Raw genomic sequence first — 20,054 nt, forward strand, 5'->3', positions numbered from 1 at the left:
CCGCGGAGCCCTCACCCGCCGCCCTCCCGCGGCCGCCGTGCTGCGCGCGCCTCTCCCGCCGGGGCGCCCGGCGCGCCTTCCCCGCGGGCTGCAGCCTCTCCGCGGACTCCGCCGGCGCCTTCGCCGCCTGCGGGCCGGAGAGGCGGGCGCTCGGCCCCTTCATGGTGCCTGCAGCGGCGCGCGGGGCTCCCGGGAGCCCGCCGGCCACGGGGAAGGATGCCCTTCTTCCCCGCCCGCGCCCCGTGGGTCGGGGTCCCAGACCCGGGCGAAGCCGCTTCCGCGGGCCCCTCCCCGGCACGCCGGGGGCCGGGTGGAGCGGGGGTGCGGTGCTGGGTGGCGGGCGACGTGCGGGGATCCTCGCGTCCGGGAGGTGGCGGGGTGGGTGCGGAGCGCGGAGTGGGTCCGGAGCGCGGCGGGGTGGCTGCGGAAGCACGCCCGCCGCCGACCTCGCCGCCGCACCGCTTCCCGTTACCGCGCACAGCTGGTGGACCTCCCCTGGGCATCTCAGGCAGCCGCCGAGCCCTCTCCGACCCCCTTGCCTCTACCCACCGTGGGACCTGTGGCCCCAGTGGGGGCCGAGCCATTTAGGAGTCCTTGTGAGCCTCAGATGCTTTCAACTTTTCGTGTGTCCACTGCCTTCTTTAGACTGCCCAAGCTCTGTCACAAGGCACTGCCCACTGTGTCACCCACTGTGGTCCCTGTCAGCCTCGGGCTTTAGCCTCTCATCGTCTTACTTTTTTTTTTTTTTTCCCCTCCTCCACCTTTTAGGCCTGAGGAAATCCGGTCCAGGAATACAGAAGAGGAGGGAGCCAGTTGCATTGCGCTGAAGGAAAGTAGCGCAGCGCTGAAGCTTTCATCTGCTGGAGAAGTGCAGACACCCTGCCCTGGGGGACCTTGCAAGACGACCGCGTGCAGACAGGCTTTCTGCCAGGCCCCGGGGTTGTGCTTTCATGCTCCAGCAGCCACCCCCTTCTAGCGTATGCAAGTGGGTACGTGCCCTTTGCAAAAGCCTGCTTTCTGGTCTGAGACTTCAGATCTTTCCCATGACTTAAGTTACTCCTTCTTCATGGATCAGTAGGTTTAGTTTTGGCTAGAGCTCAGTCAGGGACAGTGGACCTGAACACCGGAAGGTCAGGACTTAGTCACAGCAATGACTTCATCATTGGAAGGGATGAGCCAAAAAATAGGCCATCCTGCCTTTTGAAAGGTAAGGCCCAGAGTAGTAAATAGTAAGGTTCAAGTAGCAGTATGATTCAGTGCGCAGAATGAATAGGGTCAGAACCAGGAACATTGTTTGCCTCCAGGAAATGGTTAATCTACAAAGTGTCCCTTTGGCCTGTACCTGTTGGTGACTGTATAAAGCAGGCTGTGTCCTTCTGCTTACCATTAGAATCTGGTTAAAGTTAGAGTGTTGAAGATGGTGTCTTTGACTTTAATTTTAGCAGCATGGTGTTCATTAGGGAAAAGAAAACTCACTATGAGTCAGGCCCTTTGCTTACGGGGTGTCTCGCTAAATGCTTGGCCTTCCACTGAGACGTTATCTCACCACGTTGTTTTCTCTCTTAGTATTTCCTTGAATCCAAAATATCACCTATATGATAAGGTCTACGTTAGCATTCTTTTAAGGTAGTATGTTTCATTTCTGACAGATTTCACATACCTAAAGCATGACAAAAGCTTCTGTGTGGTTCTGAGAATTCAAGAGGTCAATATTTCCCTGATAAGTACACTGTTAGTATTAATATGTATTTTTCAATTTTGTAAAATGGCTATCAACTCACGGTTGTATAAAAGTCATAACTAAAAATATTAATTCAGGTCACTTTATAATAGGTAACAGTATATTCTTCAGAGCCACGAAAGAACCCACCATATTTACTACTCCAGAGGGGAAAAGGATTCATTTTCACTGTCCACACTCTTTGTTATGAAGCCTTGGCCTTGGAACTTGAAGCTGGATTGAACATTGAAGTTTGTTCCTAAAGGCCCCGTCCTTGTGACCCAGGGTCAATGAAGGCTGATTCTGAAAGCTGGGTTTTCCAACATGCCCTGATGACTGTGGCTCTTGCTGGGGAGTAGTTACGTGTAATATAGCCCTATCATTCAGTGGGAAGAGCCCCCCCTTTTTTTTTTTCACAGAGCAAAATATACTGCTAAAGTGAACAAGAAATGGTATCATTGTGGTCTGGAAACATAGGAGAATTCTGGTCCCTGAGATTTAATCCTTGTGGGGTGAGATAGACTTGCAGTAAGGTCCCATGATGGTTATTGTCCCTTCTCATGTTGCTAATGCAAGATGGGGACAGAGTAATGGCACAATCTCTGAGACAGACTGCCTGAATTTCCCTCCTGGAGTTTTCTAAGTTGTAGTTACTATTATCATAGATCAGTATGACACCCCCTAGAATGTAAGCTTCACAAGGGTAAGGCGTTTTAGACCACATCTTCATTGCTACATCCTTGGTACTTTGAACAGTACCTGACACATAGTATGAACCCATATACAATTGTGATTATTAGGTGGTTTTTTTTTGTTGTTGTTGTTTTTTTTTTAAATTTCAGAGAGAGAGTGCAAGAGAGATAGAGGGGCAGAGGAAGAGAGAGAAAATCTAAGCAGGCTCCATTCTCAGTGTGGAGCTCGATGCGGGGCTCAATCCCACCATTTTGGGATTATGACCTGAGCTGAAACCAAGAGTCAGAACACTCAACCGTGTGAGCCACTCAGGCATCCCGTGATTATTAGTTTTTATTCAGCAGATGCACATATCCTCAGAGCTTTTGCATTTTCTTTTCTTCTCTCTCCCTGGCATGATTTCCTTGCTCAAAATTCAGGTCTAAGCTCAAATACTATTTAGCGACCTGTTCCTTCCCCCCACCATACCACATGGCTTTAAACATTTATTTCATAAACACCTATATAGCATTTAATGTGCCAGGTACATCTAAACATTTTACCAATATTTAAGTCACAACAGCCCTATGAGGAAGGTTTATTATTATTTCCATTTACAGTTGGAAAAGCTGAAGCACAGAGAGATTAAATAGCTCAAGATCATACAGCCAGGAAACTGTAGCTGGATTCAAACCCAATTGGTCTAGTCTCAAAGTTCATATTCTTAACCATCATGCCGTGTTGTCTATCATATTACCTACTTTCTAGCATCAGTAATATGTGAGTGGGGTCACATCGAATCCTTCATCCTGTTTTCACAAATAAAGTTTTATTAGAACACAACCACCCCTATTCTTTAGGATGGGCTGTGGGTTCTTTCATAGCAAAGGTACTGTGGCCTAGTGCCACAGAGATTGTAGGACCTCCCAAGCCAAAAATATTCACTATCTGGCTCTCTACTGAAAAAGTCTGAAAAAGGTTATAAGCTCCAACAGAGCAGGAGCCTTTCTTGTTTTGTTCAAGCCTGTGTACGGGGTGGCCCCTAACACAGTGCCTGGCACAGAACAGGTGCACAATAAATGTCAAATAGAGGGAATGTTACTCAGTAGAGTTCGGTGTCTTTATATTTAGCTCTTGATCTCTTTGACCTTTAAAGGATATGCCTTAACAAAAACCTTTCCAATTGGATCTCTAGGTTTGGAGGTTGCTATGTTAATGCTGCTTATTCTTGGAGTATTGCTTCATGGTGTTTCACTGAGTGGCCAAGAGGAGGCTTCTCCCAAGGCTGATGGCATTCCAGGCGAACCTCTGTTTAACTACGCCAGCATTCGCTTGCCCCAGGAACACATTCCCTTCTTTTTGCACAATAATAGGCACGTTGCCACGGTCTGTAAGAAAGACTCCCATTGTCCTTATAAGGTAGGTATTCATCTTGTTTTTTCTCCTCTTAGTTCTTTTTAAAAGGATTTTAGTCCTGTTTTATAACCTGAACTTGATGGCTGCATTCTGTAAGGTAGTAGTAAGACTTTGTTTGCATTTCATCTAGTGCTGCTAAGTGACTAAACTTTGCTTTTTAAAATGATACCCCATTCATGAGAGTGAGATTTAAAATCGAAATCACTAATAAAATTTAAAAGCTAAATCACTAATGAAATAAATAGGCAGCCGGTACTATTGGTATTCTCTGTAAACAAAGTAAATTAGATTTCGGACAAAAGGTCTAGGTAAAAGCAACTGAAGAACTTCACACCTCTTCTTTCTTAAACTGCTCCTCAGAAGGTCTCTTAGCATTTAATTTCGGTAATAACACCTCCGCCTCTGTCTCCACCTAATTATGACTGTTACTATGGCCTTCCTTCTGTTTTAAGGTTGTTGGAAAGGCCTCAAATTGGAGCCCATTAAGACGTCTCATGAGGTCGAGGTCGCAGAGATCAAAGCTGGGCCTTGTGAAACGCTTCCTTTCCCATGGAGCCCACACAGGAAGCGCATGGACAGGCAGACCTGGGAATGAGACCAGTCTTGCTTCTTGGCCTTGCAGACAAGCGGACTAAGCTCTCTGGCCAACAGGAGCTGCTGGGTCCCCCCAGGACTGCAGAACTGTCCCGTCTTGTGGCGTCTTGTGGCGTCTCTCCTTATCTTGATTGATGAGTAAAGTTGCTGATCCATCTAATTTGTGGTTCTTTTGATCATAGAAATTTCATTTTGTACTCTTTAGGGACTGCTTTTAGAATCGCTTTGAGCACTGAGAAAGGCAGAGGAAGTTCCAATGCAAGTGGTCTTTGGGAATGTAGGTAAAGCCTACACTTGGGTTGGGTCACAGACAGACATGGTGTTGGGGGAGTGGTGATTAAAGACCATTGTTGTTAAGAACTTTGAGACTGCCATTCTTAGGATTTATTCTAATGATTTTTATTACATGAATATGTATTATAAGATGTAAGGGTGAAAGTTCTGTAAAGATTTGTTTTCTTCACAGAAAAAACTAGAGTCGTCTCTCAATGTCCGAAAAAGAGAGACTAGTCTAAAAGTACACATTTGTTTTTTTAGAAACACTTAGAGAATCTAAAGTTCTGCTGGGGTTATGAGAAATCCTGCAAACCAGAGTTCAGGTTTGGCTACCCTCTTTGTACCTACGTCGACATGGGATGGTAAGCTTCTAGATGGAATCCTCCTCCCCTTTAAATTCTTTTATTTATTTATTTATTTTTATTATTTTTTTATTTAAAAAAAAATTTTTTTTTTCAACGTTTATTTATTTTTGGGACAGAGAGAGACAGAGCACGAACGGGGGAGGGGCAGAGAGAGAGAGGGAGACACAGAATCGGAAACAGGCTCCAGGCTCTGAGCCATCCGCCCAGAGCCTGACGTGGGGCTCGAACTCACAGACCGCGAGATCGTGACCTGGTTGAAGTCGGACGCTTAACCGACTGCGCCACCCAGGCGCCCCTAAATTCTTTTTTTTTATGTCTATTTATTTTTGACAGAGAGAGGGCATGTGTGGCGATGCACAGAGAGAGAGGGAGACAGAGGATCCCAAGCACACTCCACACTGTCAGCACAGAGCCCGATGTGGGGCTCGAACTCACAAACTGTGAGATGATGACCTGAGCCAAAGTCGGACACTTAACTGACTGAGCCACCGGGCACCCCCTCCTCCCCTTTAAATTATCCTTCTCTGCATTGTATGCTGATGCCCCACTTCCCCAACAAACTCTTTTGGTTTTAGATAGTAATTCTTTTAGATATTAATTTGCTTATACAGTGATGAATTCAAGTTGACTTGCTTCCCCTCCTTCTTACCACCCTGTGCAGGAATATGTCTTTTTACCTCTACCAAGAGGGAAAAACAATATGGATCACTAGAAAATATTTTACCCTAACAAACACTAAAACGATAAATTGATAGCTCCCTCTTTTTAAAAAAAAACAAAACTTTTTTTTAACGTTTTTATTTATTTTTGAGACAGGGAGAGACAGAGCATGAACAGGGGAGGGTCAGAGAGAAGGAGACACAGAATCCGAAATAGGCTCCAGGCTCTGAGCTGTCAGCACAGAGCCCCACGTGGGGCTCGAACTCACGGACCGTGAGATCATGACCTGAGCCGAAGTCGGCCGTTTAACCGACTGAGCCACCCAGGCGCCCCTGATGGCTCCCTCTTGAGTGTGGAGGAGAGTGTGAAGTATATACAGTAGGTAAAGCCTACACTTTGGTTGGGGCACAGATGGACGTGGTGTTGGGAGAGTGGTGATTAAAGACCATTGTTGTTAAGAACTTTGAGGCTGCCATTCTTAGGATTTATTCTAATCATTTTTATTACATGAATATGTATTATAAGATGTAAGAGTGAAAGTTCTTTAAAGATTTGTTTTCTTCACTGGAAAGGCTAGAGTCATCTCTCAACATCTGAGAAAGGGAGACCAGGCTAAAAGTACATGTTTTATGTTTTAGAGACACTTAGAGAATCTAAAGTGCTGCTGGGGCACCAGTGCATACCAGCTAAAGAAAATACAGTAATTAGCAGCTCGTTTTCTTGAGTTCCAGATGACCCTAACTTAATAAATTTCTGTTGTGTGTTTTCAGTAAAAGAAAGTAAGTCTGTAAGTAACTTATTTTGGTATCTTGATGTCTCAAAGGAGTTACAGGAAGATTATGATAGTTCAAAAAACTTTTAGCAATTTCACCTTTAGAAAGGAAACTCGGAGCGCCTGGGTGGTGCAGTCAGTTAAGCGTCCGACTTCAGCCAGGTCACGATCTCGCGGTCCGGGAGTTCGAGCCCCGCGTCAGGCTCTGGGCTGATGGCTCAGAGCCTGGAGCCTGTTTCCGATTCTGTGTCTCCCTCTCTCTCTGCCCCTCCCCCGTTCATGCTCTGTCTCTCTCTGTCCCCAAAAAAATAAATAAACGTTGAAAAAAAAAAAAAAGAAAGAAAGGAAACTCAAGGCTCAGAAAAGTGAAAAAGAGAAAAATAATGGCATCTTTATGATTGCGAATAGGACAGATACCCTTGAATCAGCCCAGGACATATTCTGGAAACAAGCTGACTTTGGATATGCCGGAGAGCGACTGGAAGAACTTCACGTGCTCTGCCAGCCTGAGGAAACGGTGCGTGTTTATTTTCAAATACTCGTTAGTGTTTGGGTTTTCATGTAAAAGCAAGGCTCCATGAGAGGAATCCATACTCACTTATTTATTGGCTTCAACTTGAAAAAATTTTTTTATGTTTATTTATTTTTTGAGAGAGAGAGAGAGAGAGAGTGAGTGGGGCAGGGGCAGAGAGAGAAGGAGCCACAGAATCTGAAGCAGGCTTCAGGCTCCGAGCTGTCAGCACAGAGCCCAACAAGGGGCTCGATCCCAGGAACCATGAGATCATGACCTGAGCCTAAGTCGGACACTTAACCGACTGAAGCCCTGGCTTCAACTTTTATTTAACTTCTAAAACAAGTTGTTCTGTGTCATTTGGAAGCCATGTCCTCATTTTCACACATATCTCAGAAGGTCATATTTTGAGACAGTTAAAATATAACTAGGTTTAGAATTTTCCTCCAACTAGGCTAAAGAAGATAAATTGCTTCTTTCCAGATTCCCTTGCAAGTCGTTTGGGATAGATGATACACCCCCACCATACTGCTCTGTGTTTGTTTAGGACTTGATGGTTCGCGAAAGCCTTTTCTCCTTGTCAGCTAGCTTGACTTTCGCAAGCCTTAGAGCAGATAGACAGGGCAGGGATTACTGATGCCATTTGACCAGAGAGAACAACAAAGTCCTCAGAGAGGTTAAGCAGCTTCTCCAGGACCACGCTTGTAGACTTGTACGTCTAGAACTCAGATACAGATCTCTTTCTGTGTGCTTTCAACTGTGCACTGCCCTCAGTGGGTCAGCCATGCACGTTGCTAAGAGCCAGTTCTGGGTGGTCAGGAGAAGAGCAGTCTCCACAGGGCAGGGTTCAAAACCTGATTCTTAGAGCACCCAACCTTGCCATGTTTCAGTTTCTTTTCCTTTCAAGCCATGCCTGTGTCATAGCTTATGGTGGGGATGAAATGGACTTCTGCTGTAAAAATGCTCAGTGTGGGACTGGGTTTCCAGCAAAGGGCTCAGGGTTAGTTTTTAAAGGTTCATGGGTTGTAAGTACTTACTATTATTCTAAATTTATTTATTTATTTTGGGAAAGAGAGAGAGAGAAGGAACACAAACGAGGGAGGGGCAGAGAGAAGGAGAGACAGAATCCCAAGCAGGCTCTGCACCATCAGCGTAGAGCCCAGTGCAGGGCTGGCACTCACGAAGTGCAAGATCATGACCTGAGCTGAGATGGAGAGTTAGATGCTTAACCTACTGAGCCACCTGGGCACCCCTGTAAGCACTGATTATTATTTTTTTCTTTTTTTCTTTTTTTCTTTTATTATTATTTTTTTAATTTACATCCAAGTTAGCATATAGTGCAACAATGATTTCAGGGCTAGATTCTTTCATACCCCTTACCCCTTTGGCCCATCCCCCCTCCCACAACCCCTCCAGGAACCTTCTGTTTGTTCTCCATATTTAAGAGTCTCTTCTGTTTTGCCCCCCTCCCTGTTTTTATATTATTTTTGTTTCCCTTCCCTTATGTTCATCTGTTTTGTCTCTTAAAGTCCTCATATGAGTGAAGTCATACGATTTTTGTCATTCTCTAATTTCACTTAGCATAATACCCTCCAGTTCTATCCACGTAGGTGCAAATGGCAAGATTTCATTCTTTTTGATTGCCGAGTAATACTCCATTGTATGTATCTACCACATCTTCTTCATCCATTCATCCATCGATGGCCATTTGGGCTCTTTTCATACTTTGGCTATTGTTGATAGCGTAAGCACTTATTATTAAGGTCTCCTATCTGCCAGGGTTCTTGAACCCTGGCCATGTCTCTGACCTCTCAGGGGTCTCTGTTATCTCCAGGCAATCCAGAAAATTTTTAAAAAATTCTTAATTCACTTTCGTTAAGAAGTGGAATATGTGCTCTGTGGTGCTTTGGGAGATACCACGTAATAGAACTTGAAGCAATTGTAGGGAGGTGGATGAACCCCGAAGGAGGAATTTGTGGCTTTAACCTGCACTGCTGCTGACACCCTTACAAGACATCGTTTTGTGTATGCCACACAGTTTGGCTGGAGCCCAGATGTTCTTGTGGCGGGCACAAAGGGAGAGCCATTCCACACCTCACACACCTCCTCCAAGGCAGTTTGTAGAATGCTTTCCTGGACAAGATCTACAGTGACACATTTTGTGCAATCAGAATATGATCTCTTACCAACTATGGATTCCAAAACACCATGTGGGTTAAGGTTAGGGCCTTGTGTTCATTGGGAATTACGGGAAAACAGTAAGATGGCATTTAAATCCATGAATAAAATCCAGAGCAGATAACAGTTTTTGAAACTGTCCCTATTTCAGCACAAACCAGATTGGTTAAAAACAAAACAAAACAAAACAAAACAAAACAAAACAAAACAAAAACCAGGCTCTGGTAGTTGACTCTTTTGCTCTTTTATTACAGTGATTTAAAAAACATTGCCCTTTTACTGCTGTTGAAAGAGAGACTCTGAGAAGTGTTATAGTTTGTAGAAAGCACCTCTTATTAAAATTGGCAACTGCCCTTCCGGCCTTCGCTTTAATGTCTCTTAATGTGTGCATTCTTCTTTGTTGCATTTGGCTTGGCTTTGAAAATGCTTTTTCTCATAGCTGTGAGATACTGATGGCTCTGAGAGCTTTCTTTTTTTTTTTTTTTTTTTTTTTTTAGAGCACAGCAAAACCACACATAAAGCTCTTGGCCTTAAAATTTGAGATGATATAAATAGTACATTTGGGAGTTTTCCCAGTAACCTAAAAGTGTGCACACTGGCAAAACTATGCTTGACCAGAGTCTGCTGGGGAGGAGAAAAATGCATTAACAGAAGCAGGCTTTCAGAAGCTGTTCTCATCACGTGGTGTGGTTTCAGCCCGAACATGTACATCCTGTCAATCTGTCTAGCAAGGCTGAGTGTGTCCTCGAAATGTTAATACCTGGAGTTATTTTTTTCTTTCTTCTCCACCTTGTTTCAGAATGACTCAAGTCTGGTATGTTCCCGTTATCTTCAGTACTGCAGAGCAACCAATCTCTATCTTGATTTAAGAAACATCAAGAGAGACCATGACAGGTATTTCAATGGTTGATGTTAAAATCGAGTAGAAATTTGGAAATATTTCCAGGTCCAGGGATATGGCTTGGACTTGCTTCATAGTAATATGGCGATGAGGTCGGGGAATGGGTGGAGGATGGAAGCCCAGTCAAGCCACAAGCTGATCATTGTGAAGCTGGATTATGGGTCCATCAGGTTTCTGTACCATTCTGCTACTTTTGTTTATGTTCGAAGCATTCTGTTTTAAAGAGTTAAATTCTAACGAGGAACGGATTTTGTAAACCACATTAGTTACATCCTGTGTGCTTGAACAGTGATAAAATTTTTCAAACTCCGCTTAATTTTTTGTCATCCACCAGATTTAAGGAAGATTTTTTCCAGAGTGGCGAAATTGGAGGACACTGCACACTTGACATTCGTACATTGATGTCTCAAGGTCAGCGCAAAAGCCCTCTGCAGTCCTGGTAAGATTTAAAAAATATGTATATATATAAAACATATATATATATATATATTTCTAAAATACTTGCTTTTATTTCTGGCACTTGCAGACCTTGGGAGGGACTTTTAAATGGAAAATGTTACTTTATTTGTAGAGAATTTGGCATGAGCCTTCAGGGAGTGATAGCTACAGAGTGAATCTGTCAGTTGTATTTGAATTAAATATATGTTTATAAAATATTAGGAAGTATGGTACACGATTTACTGACTGCCAATGAAAGAAAAAAATTCTGTTCAAAAATGAAATTTTATTAACTCTTCATAATTGTGCATGTGTTTGGAGAACACATTTTTTATCTTTAAAATTTTTTTTTCTTTTTACATTTATTCATTTTTGAGAGATAGAGACAGAGTGTGAGTGGGGGAGAGGCAGAGAGAGAGGGACACACACACAGAATCCAAAGCATGTTCCAGGCTCCGAGCTATCAGCACAGAGCTTGACGCGGGGCTCGAACCCATGAAATATGACATCATGACCTAAGCCGAAGTCAGACACTCAACCACCTTACCTTCCAGGCGCCCCAGGGGAGCACATTTTTTAAAGAAATAAGTATTTAATGAAGTACGTAACAAGCATATAGAGGAGGGTACAGTTTGGATGATGAAGAAGTGAACCTAGCTGTATAACTCTTACCCTGGTGAAACATAGACCATCACCAGCACCCAAGACTCCTCTTCAAAGGGAAACCCTGCCCCGACTTTCAACACTTCTGATCAACTTTTTGAACTTTATATAAACTGGAGAAAATATTTTGATTTAAAACATATTTCTGAAGTTTATTTATCTACTTTGGGAGACAAAGAAAGACAGAAAGAGCGTGGCAGTATGAGCAGGGGAGGGGCAGAGAGAGGAGAGAGAGAATCCCAAGCAGGCTCTGCACTGTCAGTGCAGAGCTCAATGTGGGGCTTGAACCCAGGAACCATGAGATCATGACCTGAGCCGAAATCAAGGGTCGGATGCTCAACCGACTGAGCCACCCAGGTGCTCCTAAAACATTTTTACTAATTCTTTGGTCTAATTGTCCGTATCTAGAAATTAACAAATTAGGGTACTTTAAAAAAACTTTTTTTTAAAACTTTTTATTTGGAAATAATTGTAGACTTCCAGAAGTTTAGATAGCGCAAGGAGTTCCCATTGTACCCCTATCCCAGCTTCCTCTAATGATGATATCTAACATAACCACAATGACCAAAACCAGGAAATTGACATTGTTGCAATAATATTAAGTAAACATATTTGAATTTCACCAGTGCTTGCATGCACTCTTTTTTATTTTTTATTTTTGGATGCATATTCTGTGAAATTTATATCATACGTCTGTGTGCATGCAACCACTAACACAATCGGGACACAGAACTGTTCTGTCATCTCAAAGAAACTCCCGTGCTACCCCTTTAGTCTAGCTGAGCACTCAGTTCCAGCGTATATGTTACATTTTCCACGTGCCACCGAGCAGTTGTCCAACAACAGCTGGCTGTCCTACAATTCAACTCAATTCTGACACCATCTACCCAGAGACAACATCAGATCCCACATAGGTTAAGAGCTCAGTCCCACAAGACTGTCCCCCCGCCCATTTTAGACCCCAGTTACAAGCCCAGGGGATCACCTGTGCTTCTGACTGATGCATCAGCTGTAGATTGGGTTAGATTTTGCTAGAGTGGCTCAAGTAACTTAGAGAAATATTTTGCCTACTAGACTACCAGTTTATTCTAGAAGGATGTAGCTCAGGAACACCCAGATGGAAGAGTTGCATAGAGCAAGGTGTGGGGAAGGGGCGCAGAGCTTCTGTGCCTTCTCCAGGCACCCCACGTGTTCCCCAACCCAGAAACCTTCCAAGTCCTCTCCTGTTAGGTTTTCGTGGGGGCTTCCTTACCTCCATGACAGTTGATTCAAACTCCAGCCCTTCTTTATTCCCCTAAGGTGTGGGGGTGGGACTGAAAGGTCCAACCCTCTAATAACGGTGATTCTGATTGGGTGATGTGGTGATTCTTCTGGCAGCCAGCCCCCAACCTTAGGGAGGTCGAAAAGTGCCTCATTAGCATAACAAAAGACACTTTCCTGGCTTTGAAATTGCAAGGGCTTTCTCCCTTGGCCAGAAATGGGGATGAAGACCAAATATGTATATATCTTATTATAAATCACAATATCACAAGTCACATAGCATAGTCTTATTTAATGTTAGTTTTTGAGGCCAAACATTCATGCTCAGCAAATCCTTCAGGATAATAATCCGCCATACATTTATAGGGCATTTTACAATCTGCAGTGCAGTATCTTCCTTAACTGAGGTTAAAAATCAAAATTCACCTGAGTAACTTTGAAGATCCTAGTTGGCTTTATTCGGCGATTCATGAATTGGGCAGCCTCCCATCTAGCAAACAGAGAAGAGCTCCAAGAAGCTGTACAAAATGCTTCTGCTTTTATAGGCAGAAGGGGGCAGGGACAAGAAAAAGAGCAGATCCCTTCATCTTCCTGTGGGGGAGGTGGACTCTGTGTGGCAGATGGCCTTGTTGGTGCTGACCAGAAAATTACGGACTGGCTGCTTAAGACTCCATTCCTAGAGAAGTTGGAAAGTGTAATTAGGTTAGGCATTAAGGTTCGGTTTGGTGACGTGGGCTTAGCACAAGTGACTCCATTTTGGGCCTCTTTTTTCTTTTCAACACTTAATGTGAGTTTTGCAGTAGGAGTTCCTCTACTGCAGTGAGCTGTTTGATTACCTAGTATGTTTCGATATCTGACTTCACATGGTGGTAGTTCCCTCTGGTGTATTTATATTAGTAATTTATTGCCATGTCACAAATTACTCCCAAATATGCACTAGGGTATATTTTCATTCATTATCTATTTGATAACAAACTACTCCAAGATTTTACAGTTTAAGACAACAAACTTTATTATCTCATGAAGTTTCTGATGGTCAGGATTTGGAGGCAGCTTAGCTGGCCGGTTCTGGCTCAGGATCTCTCACAAGGTTGCAGTTCAGCTATTGACAAAGGCTTAGCCATCCCTAGGCTCAAGTCGGCTTGGAGACTCTGCTTCTAGGCTCCCTCATGTTGTGGTAAGTTTCACTTTCTCTGTGTCTGGTGCCATGTTTTTGCCACATGGACCTCTCCCTTAGTGCTACTCACAGCATGGTAGCCGGCTCTGAGAGACAGAGAGAGAGAGAGAGAGAGAGAGAGACTAAGCACGTGCCCTAGGACAGAGGCTTCGGTCTTTGTGTACTCTAATCTCAGAAGTCATATACCATCATTTCTGCCATATTCTGTTCATTGGAAGTAAATCACCAAGTCCGGCCCACACTTAAGGGGAGGGAGTTAATCTCTACCTCTTGAAGGGAGAAGTGTCAGAGAATTTGTGGACCTATTTTTGAAATCACCACAATAATTCGGCATTGTGTGTATTTTAACAGGATTTGTTTGATATTTGTTTTACATCAGTTGTCTCAAAAATGAAGAGTTATAATCTTTAGGTTAATTATCTTTTGGCACATGCCCATGATTATCTTCTTTTGTAGGGAAGAAAACTGTACCATATGGTCTCCAAAGACATTTTCTGAGAAAAAGGCTTTACTTTCTAACGGGAGGCTTAGCTGTCTGCTGTCTTTCTGAGGCACTCAATAATTTTTGGAAAGCCATCTGTTTTAGAATCCTAAAGTCTACCACAAGATCACAAGAAGGCTTTTTGAATCTTCCCACTTTACTGGTAGATTATTTAGCCAATGCATTGTGTAGATTTCTTTTTTGTCTGGAAAATTCCTGCTTTATCTTGTACATGAAGCTGTCATCTTTCTTCCTTGTCTCAATCTTAAAATCATTATCAAGTTATATAAATGTTAGTAAGTTTGAGAAGTTCCACTTGTCTTCATAAGAGCATATTCTAGAAATAAAGTCCCCCTAATGAGCACATCCTGAGTTACAGTATTATATTAGGAAGTTCAGGAGGATCCCTTTGAAACTATCTCCCAACTCTTAATTCCAGGTTTGCTGAGCTACAAAGCTATACTCAGCTCGCCTTCAGACCCATAGAAGCTGCTGAATGTGACGTTGTTATTGAAAAACCAACCTACTTCATGAAACTGGATGCAGGTGAGAAGTTAAACTTGCCTGTTATTTATTTATCAGTGAATAAGGCATTGTTCCTTCTTTGATATGTGTATGTAGTGATTTCCTGTGACTTTCTGGGAGGCTGTGTGACATTAAATAGTGGGTTTGCTTTTTGAAGTGGGTTCCTTCTCTGAAGAAGGGAGCTAGTTTGAACTTCCCATTATATGATACTTTTGGTATTTTATTTTATTTTATTTTATTTTTATTTTTATTTTTTTAAATTTTTTTTTTTTATTTATTTTTGAGACAGAGAGAGACAGAGCATGAACGGGGGAGGGTCAGAGAGAGAGGGAGACACAGAATCTGAAGCAGGCTCCAGGCTCTGAGCTGTCAGCACAGAGCCCGACGCGGGGCTCGAACTCACGGACCGCGAGATCGTGACCTGAGCTGAAGTCGGACGCTTAACCGACTGAGCCACCCAGGCGCCCCGATACTTTTGGTATTTCAGTGGAGACCTGGACATTCGTATCAGATGACTCTATCAGAATCAAAAGATGGGAGAAAAAGGTCTATGGACACCTTCTGTAGCTAAATTTACCCCATCTGGTTTCTGCAATAACTTGATTTGTGTTGTGCTTCCTTAGAAAAAATTTAAAAGGAAAAGCCATGTATATATCGTGGGTAGGAGAGGAATGCCCTTGCTCTTCTGGCAGACTTTCTAAAATCCTTTCCATGACTGAAGGGAAATGAAAATTCCTCTGAAGTTAGCAGTGCAGTGTATTATTAGGGGCAAAAAGTTAGTTACATTATTTTCCCATTTGTACCTATAGCTTCTGACTCTCAACTTTCAAGGACAGCTTTAACTTTGTGAACCAGTTGTCCCAGAGAGGAGAAATGTGGATCGTGCTATATTATGTGTCTTATTATGAGAGAAAAAGATCATGGAGTGCCTGGGTGGCTCAGTCAGTTAAGTGTCCGACTCTTCTGCTCAGGTCATGATCTCACAGTTCTTGAGTTCAAGCCCCGCATCGGGCTCTGTGTTGACGGCATGGACCCTGCTTGGGATTCTGTCTCTCCCTCTCTCTCTGCTCCTCACCACTTGCTCTCTCTTTCTCAAAATAAATAAAAAACAAATTTTAAAAGAGATAAAGTTTATTCTGCCATGCCATATCAAAATGCATGGGGGCCGGGCTTCCAGTGAAATATAGAGAGCTCTCTGTCACAAATATTTCAGAATTACTATAATGTATTGATCATATTTTTAATGCTTCTGTTTTCTGAAGCTGTAATTCTTATATAACAAAGCATTAGGTTCAGAAATCAGACCCGTTGTGGTTTTTGGAATGAGAGCAAGTAAGAATGCTGTGTTCGAGGTCCTGACTCTTGTTTTAAATATGCAAATTGAAAAGGGGCAAAGAAAACTCTGTGATCTGCCTGAAAAGAGGTGGATATGTATGAGCTGTTAAACGGACGCCCCTACTCAGGCAGTAAAATGGGTAAAGTAGGAATAATAGGCTAGCGTAGCCCTGGGCTGTTTCTTTTCCTATGTTTGTAACTCTTTTTCTTCTGACTACACCCTCATCCCGTTTCCCTTTTCACATTGACTCTTACCGTCAGAGAATGAGCATTTTACAGAACACGACTCATTCGGGGGCACATTTCTTGAGAATGGGACCCATGTTTTCTCCTTCCTTGGCCACACTGGTGTGTGGTGCGTCCCTCAGTACCTGTTACAAACTTGCCGGGTGATCCATGGGGGAGCTAATGTGTGCTGTGCGCTCATCTGGAAATAAGGATGTGTTGTCATAGAACCTTCTTTTTCTTAGTAACTTGAAAATGTGCTCTTTGCTAAATTGTTCTGAATACATAAAGGAGTCTTTACAAATACTCATCTAAGATTGCAGTCTAGGGGAGCCTGGGTGGTTCACTTGGTTGGGTGTCTGACTTTGTCATGATCTCACAGTTTGTAGGTTCAAGCCCCGCATCGGGCTCTGTGCTGACAGCTCAGAGCCTGGAGCCTGCTTCAGATTCTGTGTCTCCCTCTCTCTCTGCCCCTCCCCAGCTCACACTCCGTTTCTCTCTCAAAAAATAAATAAATATTAAAAAAATTAAAAAAAAATAATTAGTTACCAGTCTAAAAATAATTTTTTCTTTGTTTTATTGAGATGTAATTGACATAGAGCACTGTATAACTTTAAGATGTACAGCATAATGACCTGACTTCTATAAACTGAGTATTTTTTACTCTTATTTTCTGGCACACAACATTATTACTCACCGTGGGAATGAAGTCAGAATATTTTATGATTTCTGCTTTTCAGAGTCACTGTTTTTCTTTTCAAATGCATGTTTAAAATTTTTTTTTAATGTTTGCTTATTTTTGAGAGAGAGACAGAATGCCAGCAGGGGAGGGGCAGAGAGAGAGGGAGACACAAGAATCCAAAGCAGGCTCCAGGCTCTGAGCTGTCAGCACAGAGTCCAACGTGGGGCTCAAACCCACGAACCGTGAGATCATGATCTGAGCCAAAGGCGGACACTTAACCCACTGAACCACCCAGGCGCCCCAAAGTGCATGTTTTGAATGTCATTTCTTGGAATTTCGTCCCCTTTAGATTTGCACGTTGCCAGTTTGGATACTGGGTCCTGCATACCTAAGTCGAAAGAGTGCATGTTTGGTTTCTTTTTAACGACCGACTTACAAATTTAGAAATAGCTGCACACACACTCCCTTCGCCCCTGTTTGACCCGGCAGGATCCAGGTTGTCTTCATTACAGTTTCCCTCTGTGCCAGGCGCAGGGCCGGATACTTTTAGGTACATTTTCTTTGCATTCCTCCTAACAAAGCTGGCACCTAAGTATAAGGATTTCCTATTTCTCCTAGAGAAGCTAAAGCGTGGGGACTTTATCACCTCTTGTGAAAACCTTGCTCCTGAATGGCTGAGCTGGGATTCAACATGGTTCTTCAGACTCCAAAGTTCATGCTGTTTCTATTAGAACATGAGACACTCAGCCCTTTCAAATGGTAGTTGGTTAATATTTTCCCAAGAAGCAATGCTATAAATAGCGATTAAAAAGGAATGAAAAATACCAAAATGTTAAAAGTGCCATCATTGTCCATACTTCTACGGTAAATACATATTGCTTGATTCATTTAAAAAAATAAATGATCATAAAAAATAAAATTACTCTTTTTGGCCTTATAGTTCTACTGCATTTTGAGCTAAATAGACTTCTCTTATTTTTTTCTTGGAATTTACTGTTCATTGGTTACTTAGTGTATATAGGGGAAAATGCATTCCTGATTTCTAAATGGACAATTTTAAAGTGAGTTTTTGAACCCAATCATCAGTTAATTGAGGACTTCCCAAGTACAGATCCTTTCGCTTTTGGAAAAACTCTTATGTTTTTCTCCCAATTATTTTCAGCTAAAAGTCTATCACACTATAAATAGGTGGGGTGAATAAAAATTGTTTAATCCTTTGCTCTTTGGGGTTAATTAACATCGATTTCTTTTTTTCCAATACCAGGTGTTAACATGTATCACCACTTCTGTGATTTTATCAATCTTTATATTACTCAGCACGTTAATAATTCATTCAGTACAGATGTGTACATCGTGATGTGGGACACCGTAAGTAAGAACATGTTCTTGGCTTCAGCTTTTTTTCAAAATTTTTAACGTTTATTAATTATTGAGGGACAGAGAGAGCCAGAGCATGAGCATGGGAGGGACAGAGAGAGAGAAAGACCCAGAATCTGAAGCAGGCTCCAGGCTCCGAGCTGTCAGCACAGAGCCTGACACAGGGCTCGAACTCACAAATTACGAGATCGTGACATGAGCCGAAGTCGGAAGCTTAACCGACTGAGCCACCCAGGTGCCCCCTTTGTTTCAGCTTTGCCTGGCTCAGTAAATGTGTGAAATGTGATGTGGTGAAATGGGGTTTTCTAACCCACACACATTTAAGTATACACACATGTACACACCGATGCAGATGGGTGTGAATGTGTCTGTGCATATGCATTTACATGTATGCATACATATGGGTATGTATGCATTTGCGTGTATATATCTTTGTTCTTTGAATTTTGGAATGAAGCCATGGAAGATTTCTTTCCCCCTCTGGGCAGGTGAAGCCCCAGAGACCTGTGCTCAGTGTTTCTTTGAGAGAGACATGTGAAGACTGTCCTTTGCTTAACCTCTGTGACCTCCCACCTGACTCCCATGGGGAGATCTGGCCTCTGTTTCACCGTGTGGCCTCCTGTAATTACCACCTACCTTTGCTTAACTGTAGCTTCCCTTTTCTACTTGACTGATGCTAGATTGTGCTGTATCAGGTCACTACCCAGGGCAAGTCTTAGGTATATTAGCACGGTCTTTTTTTCCCCTCTCCTTCTTCCCTTATCTAGCCCCCCACCTCCAACGTAACCCCAGAGTTGCCCCAGTACACTCAGCTGGGAAATGGGATGATTCTGGTATCTCCCTCAGTATCATGGATGAACCATACAGTATGTGAAGAGTCACAGTGCCTGGCTCTGTGTGTTGTGTGCTCTGTGTGTTGACTATGACCATGGCAATGATAGGGAGGACAAGTGGTTTATGGTACACATGAGAGGCTGCCACTAAGAGGTCATTAAAGTTCACCTAGACATTCCAACTCACAAGATGCTCGTAGACCCCCTCTTGGCACAAGTCTGTTGAGAACATTCTTGCAGGCAGGGCAACTCCAGGCATTCCTTCCAGGGAGAGTCCTTCCAGAAGCCTGAATAGCATAGCTCAGGTGCAAGGGGCGGGGATCTTCCTAGGGCAGGTACAGACACTTCATGTCCCACAGAGGCCACTATCTCCTGCACCAGCTGTGTTGGTAGAGCTCCCAGGATCCCCGGAAGAGACAGCCAGCTCCAAGAGTCATCGTGCCCTTTCCCAGTCCAGACACATTGTACCCGTCAAGCCTCTTTTTAAATCGCAAACAGGGGCGCCTGGGTGGCTCAGTCAGTTGAGCTTCTGACTCTTGATTTTGGCTCAAGTCGTGATCTCACAGGTTTGTGGGATCAAGCCCTGTGTTGGGCTTCTCGCTGGGCTTATAGCCTGCGTAGGATTCTCTCTTTCCCTCTCCCTCTACTACTCCCCGGCTCATATGTGCTCACACGCATGCTCTCTCTCTCTCTGGAAAAAAAAAAAAAATTAAAAAAAATTTTTAGAAAAATCACAAGCAGTGTTACTTAAAAACACAGTTGGCCCCTGCCATCTTCATTTCCAGAGAGAAGAGCCAGACAGTTAAATGAAGGTTAGATTCTCGTGCAGGATTTGGGGAAGTGTTTTGTTTTCACAGATACGAGGCTCATAGTGGAGCTGCGTAGAAAGGTTTCCTTTATCACTGCTCCATAGACTTGTAGTTTGATTTGAAGTCTGGGGAGAATTGGTTGATAATTCTTGGCATGTGAATAATGCGGTCTTTTGATTTTCTT

The 20,054-nt window shown here is 43.2% G+C and overlaps 1 protein-coding gene across 2 annotated transcripts in view; it reads left to right on the forward strand.

Moving 5' to 3' along the window:
- EOGT (EGF domain specific O-linked N-acetylglucosamine transferase) overlaps positions 1 to 20,054 on the forward strand; it is a 38,878-nt gene that overhangs the window by 756 nt on the left and 18,068 nt on the right. Inside the window, exons 2-9 of one of the 2 annotated variants that reach the window (XM_040454484.1) lie at positions 769 to 985; positions 3,588 to 3,811; positions 4,940 to 5,040; positions 6,884 to 6,992; positions 9,964 to 10,058; positions 10,400 to 10,504; positions 14,524 to 14,630; positions 18,116 to 18,219. In XM_040454484.1, coding sequence (XP_040310418.1) covers positions 3,602 to 3,811; positions 4,940 to 5,040; positions 6,884 to 6,992; positions 9,964 to 10,058; positions 10,400 to 10,504; positions 14,524 to 14,630; positions 18,116 to 18,219 — 831 coding nt within the window. In that variant the 5' untranslated portion in view covers positions 769 to 985; positions 3,588 to 3,601. Of the gene's footprint in view, positions 1 to 768; positions 990 to 3,587; positions 3,812 to 4,939; positions 5,041 to 6,883; positions 6,993 to 9,963; positions 10,059 to 10,399; positions 10,505 to 14,523; positions 14,631 to 18,115; positions 18,220 to 20,054 lie in introns of both variants that reach the window. The other variant, XM_040454483.1, reaches the window with a different exon arrangement.

The sequence above is a fragment of the Herpailurus yagouaroundi genome, unplaced genomic scaffold, assembly GCF_014898765.1.
Source record: "Herpailurus yagouaroundi ecotype Mexico unplaced genomic scaffold, PumYag 213, whole genome shotgun sequence".
NCBI lineage: Eukaryota > Metazoa > Chordata > Mammalia > Carnivora > Felidae > Herpailurus > Herpailurus yagouaroundi.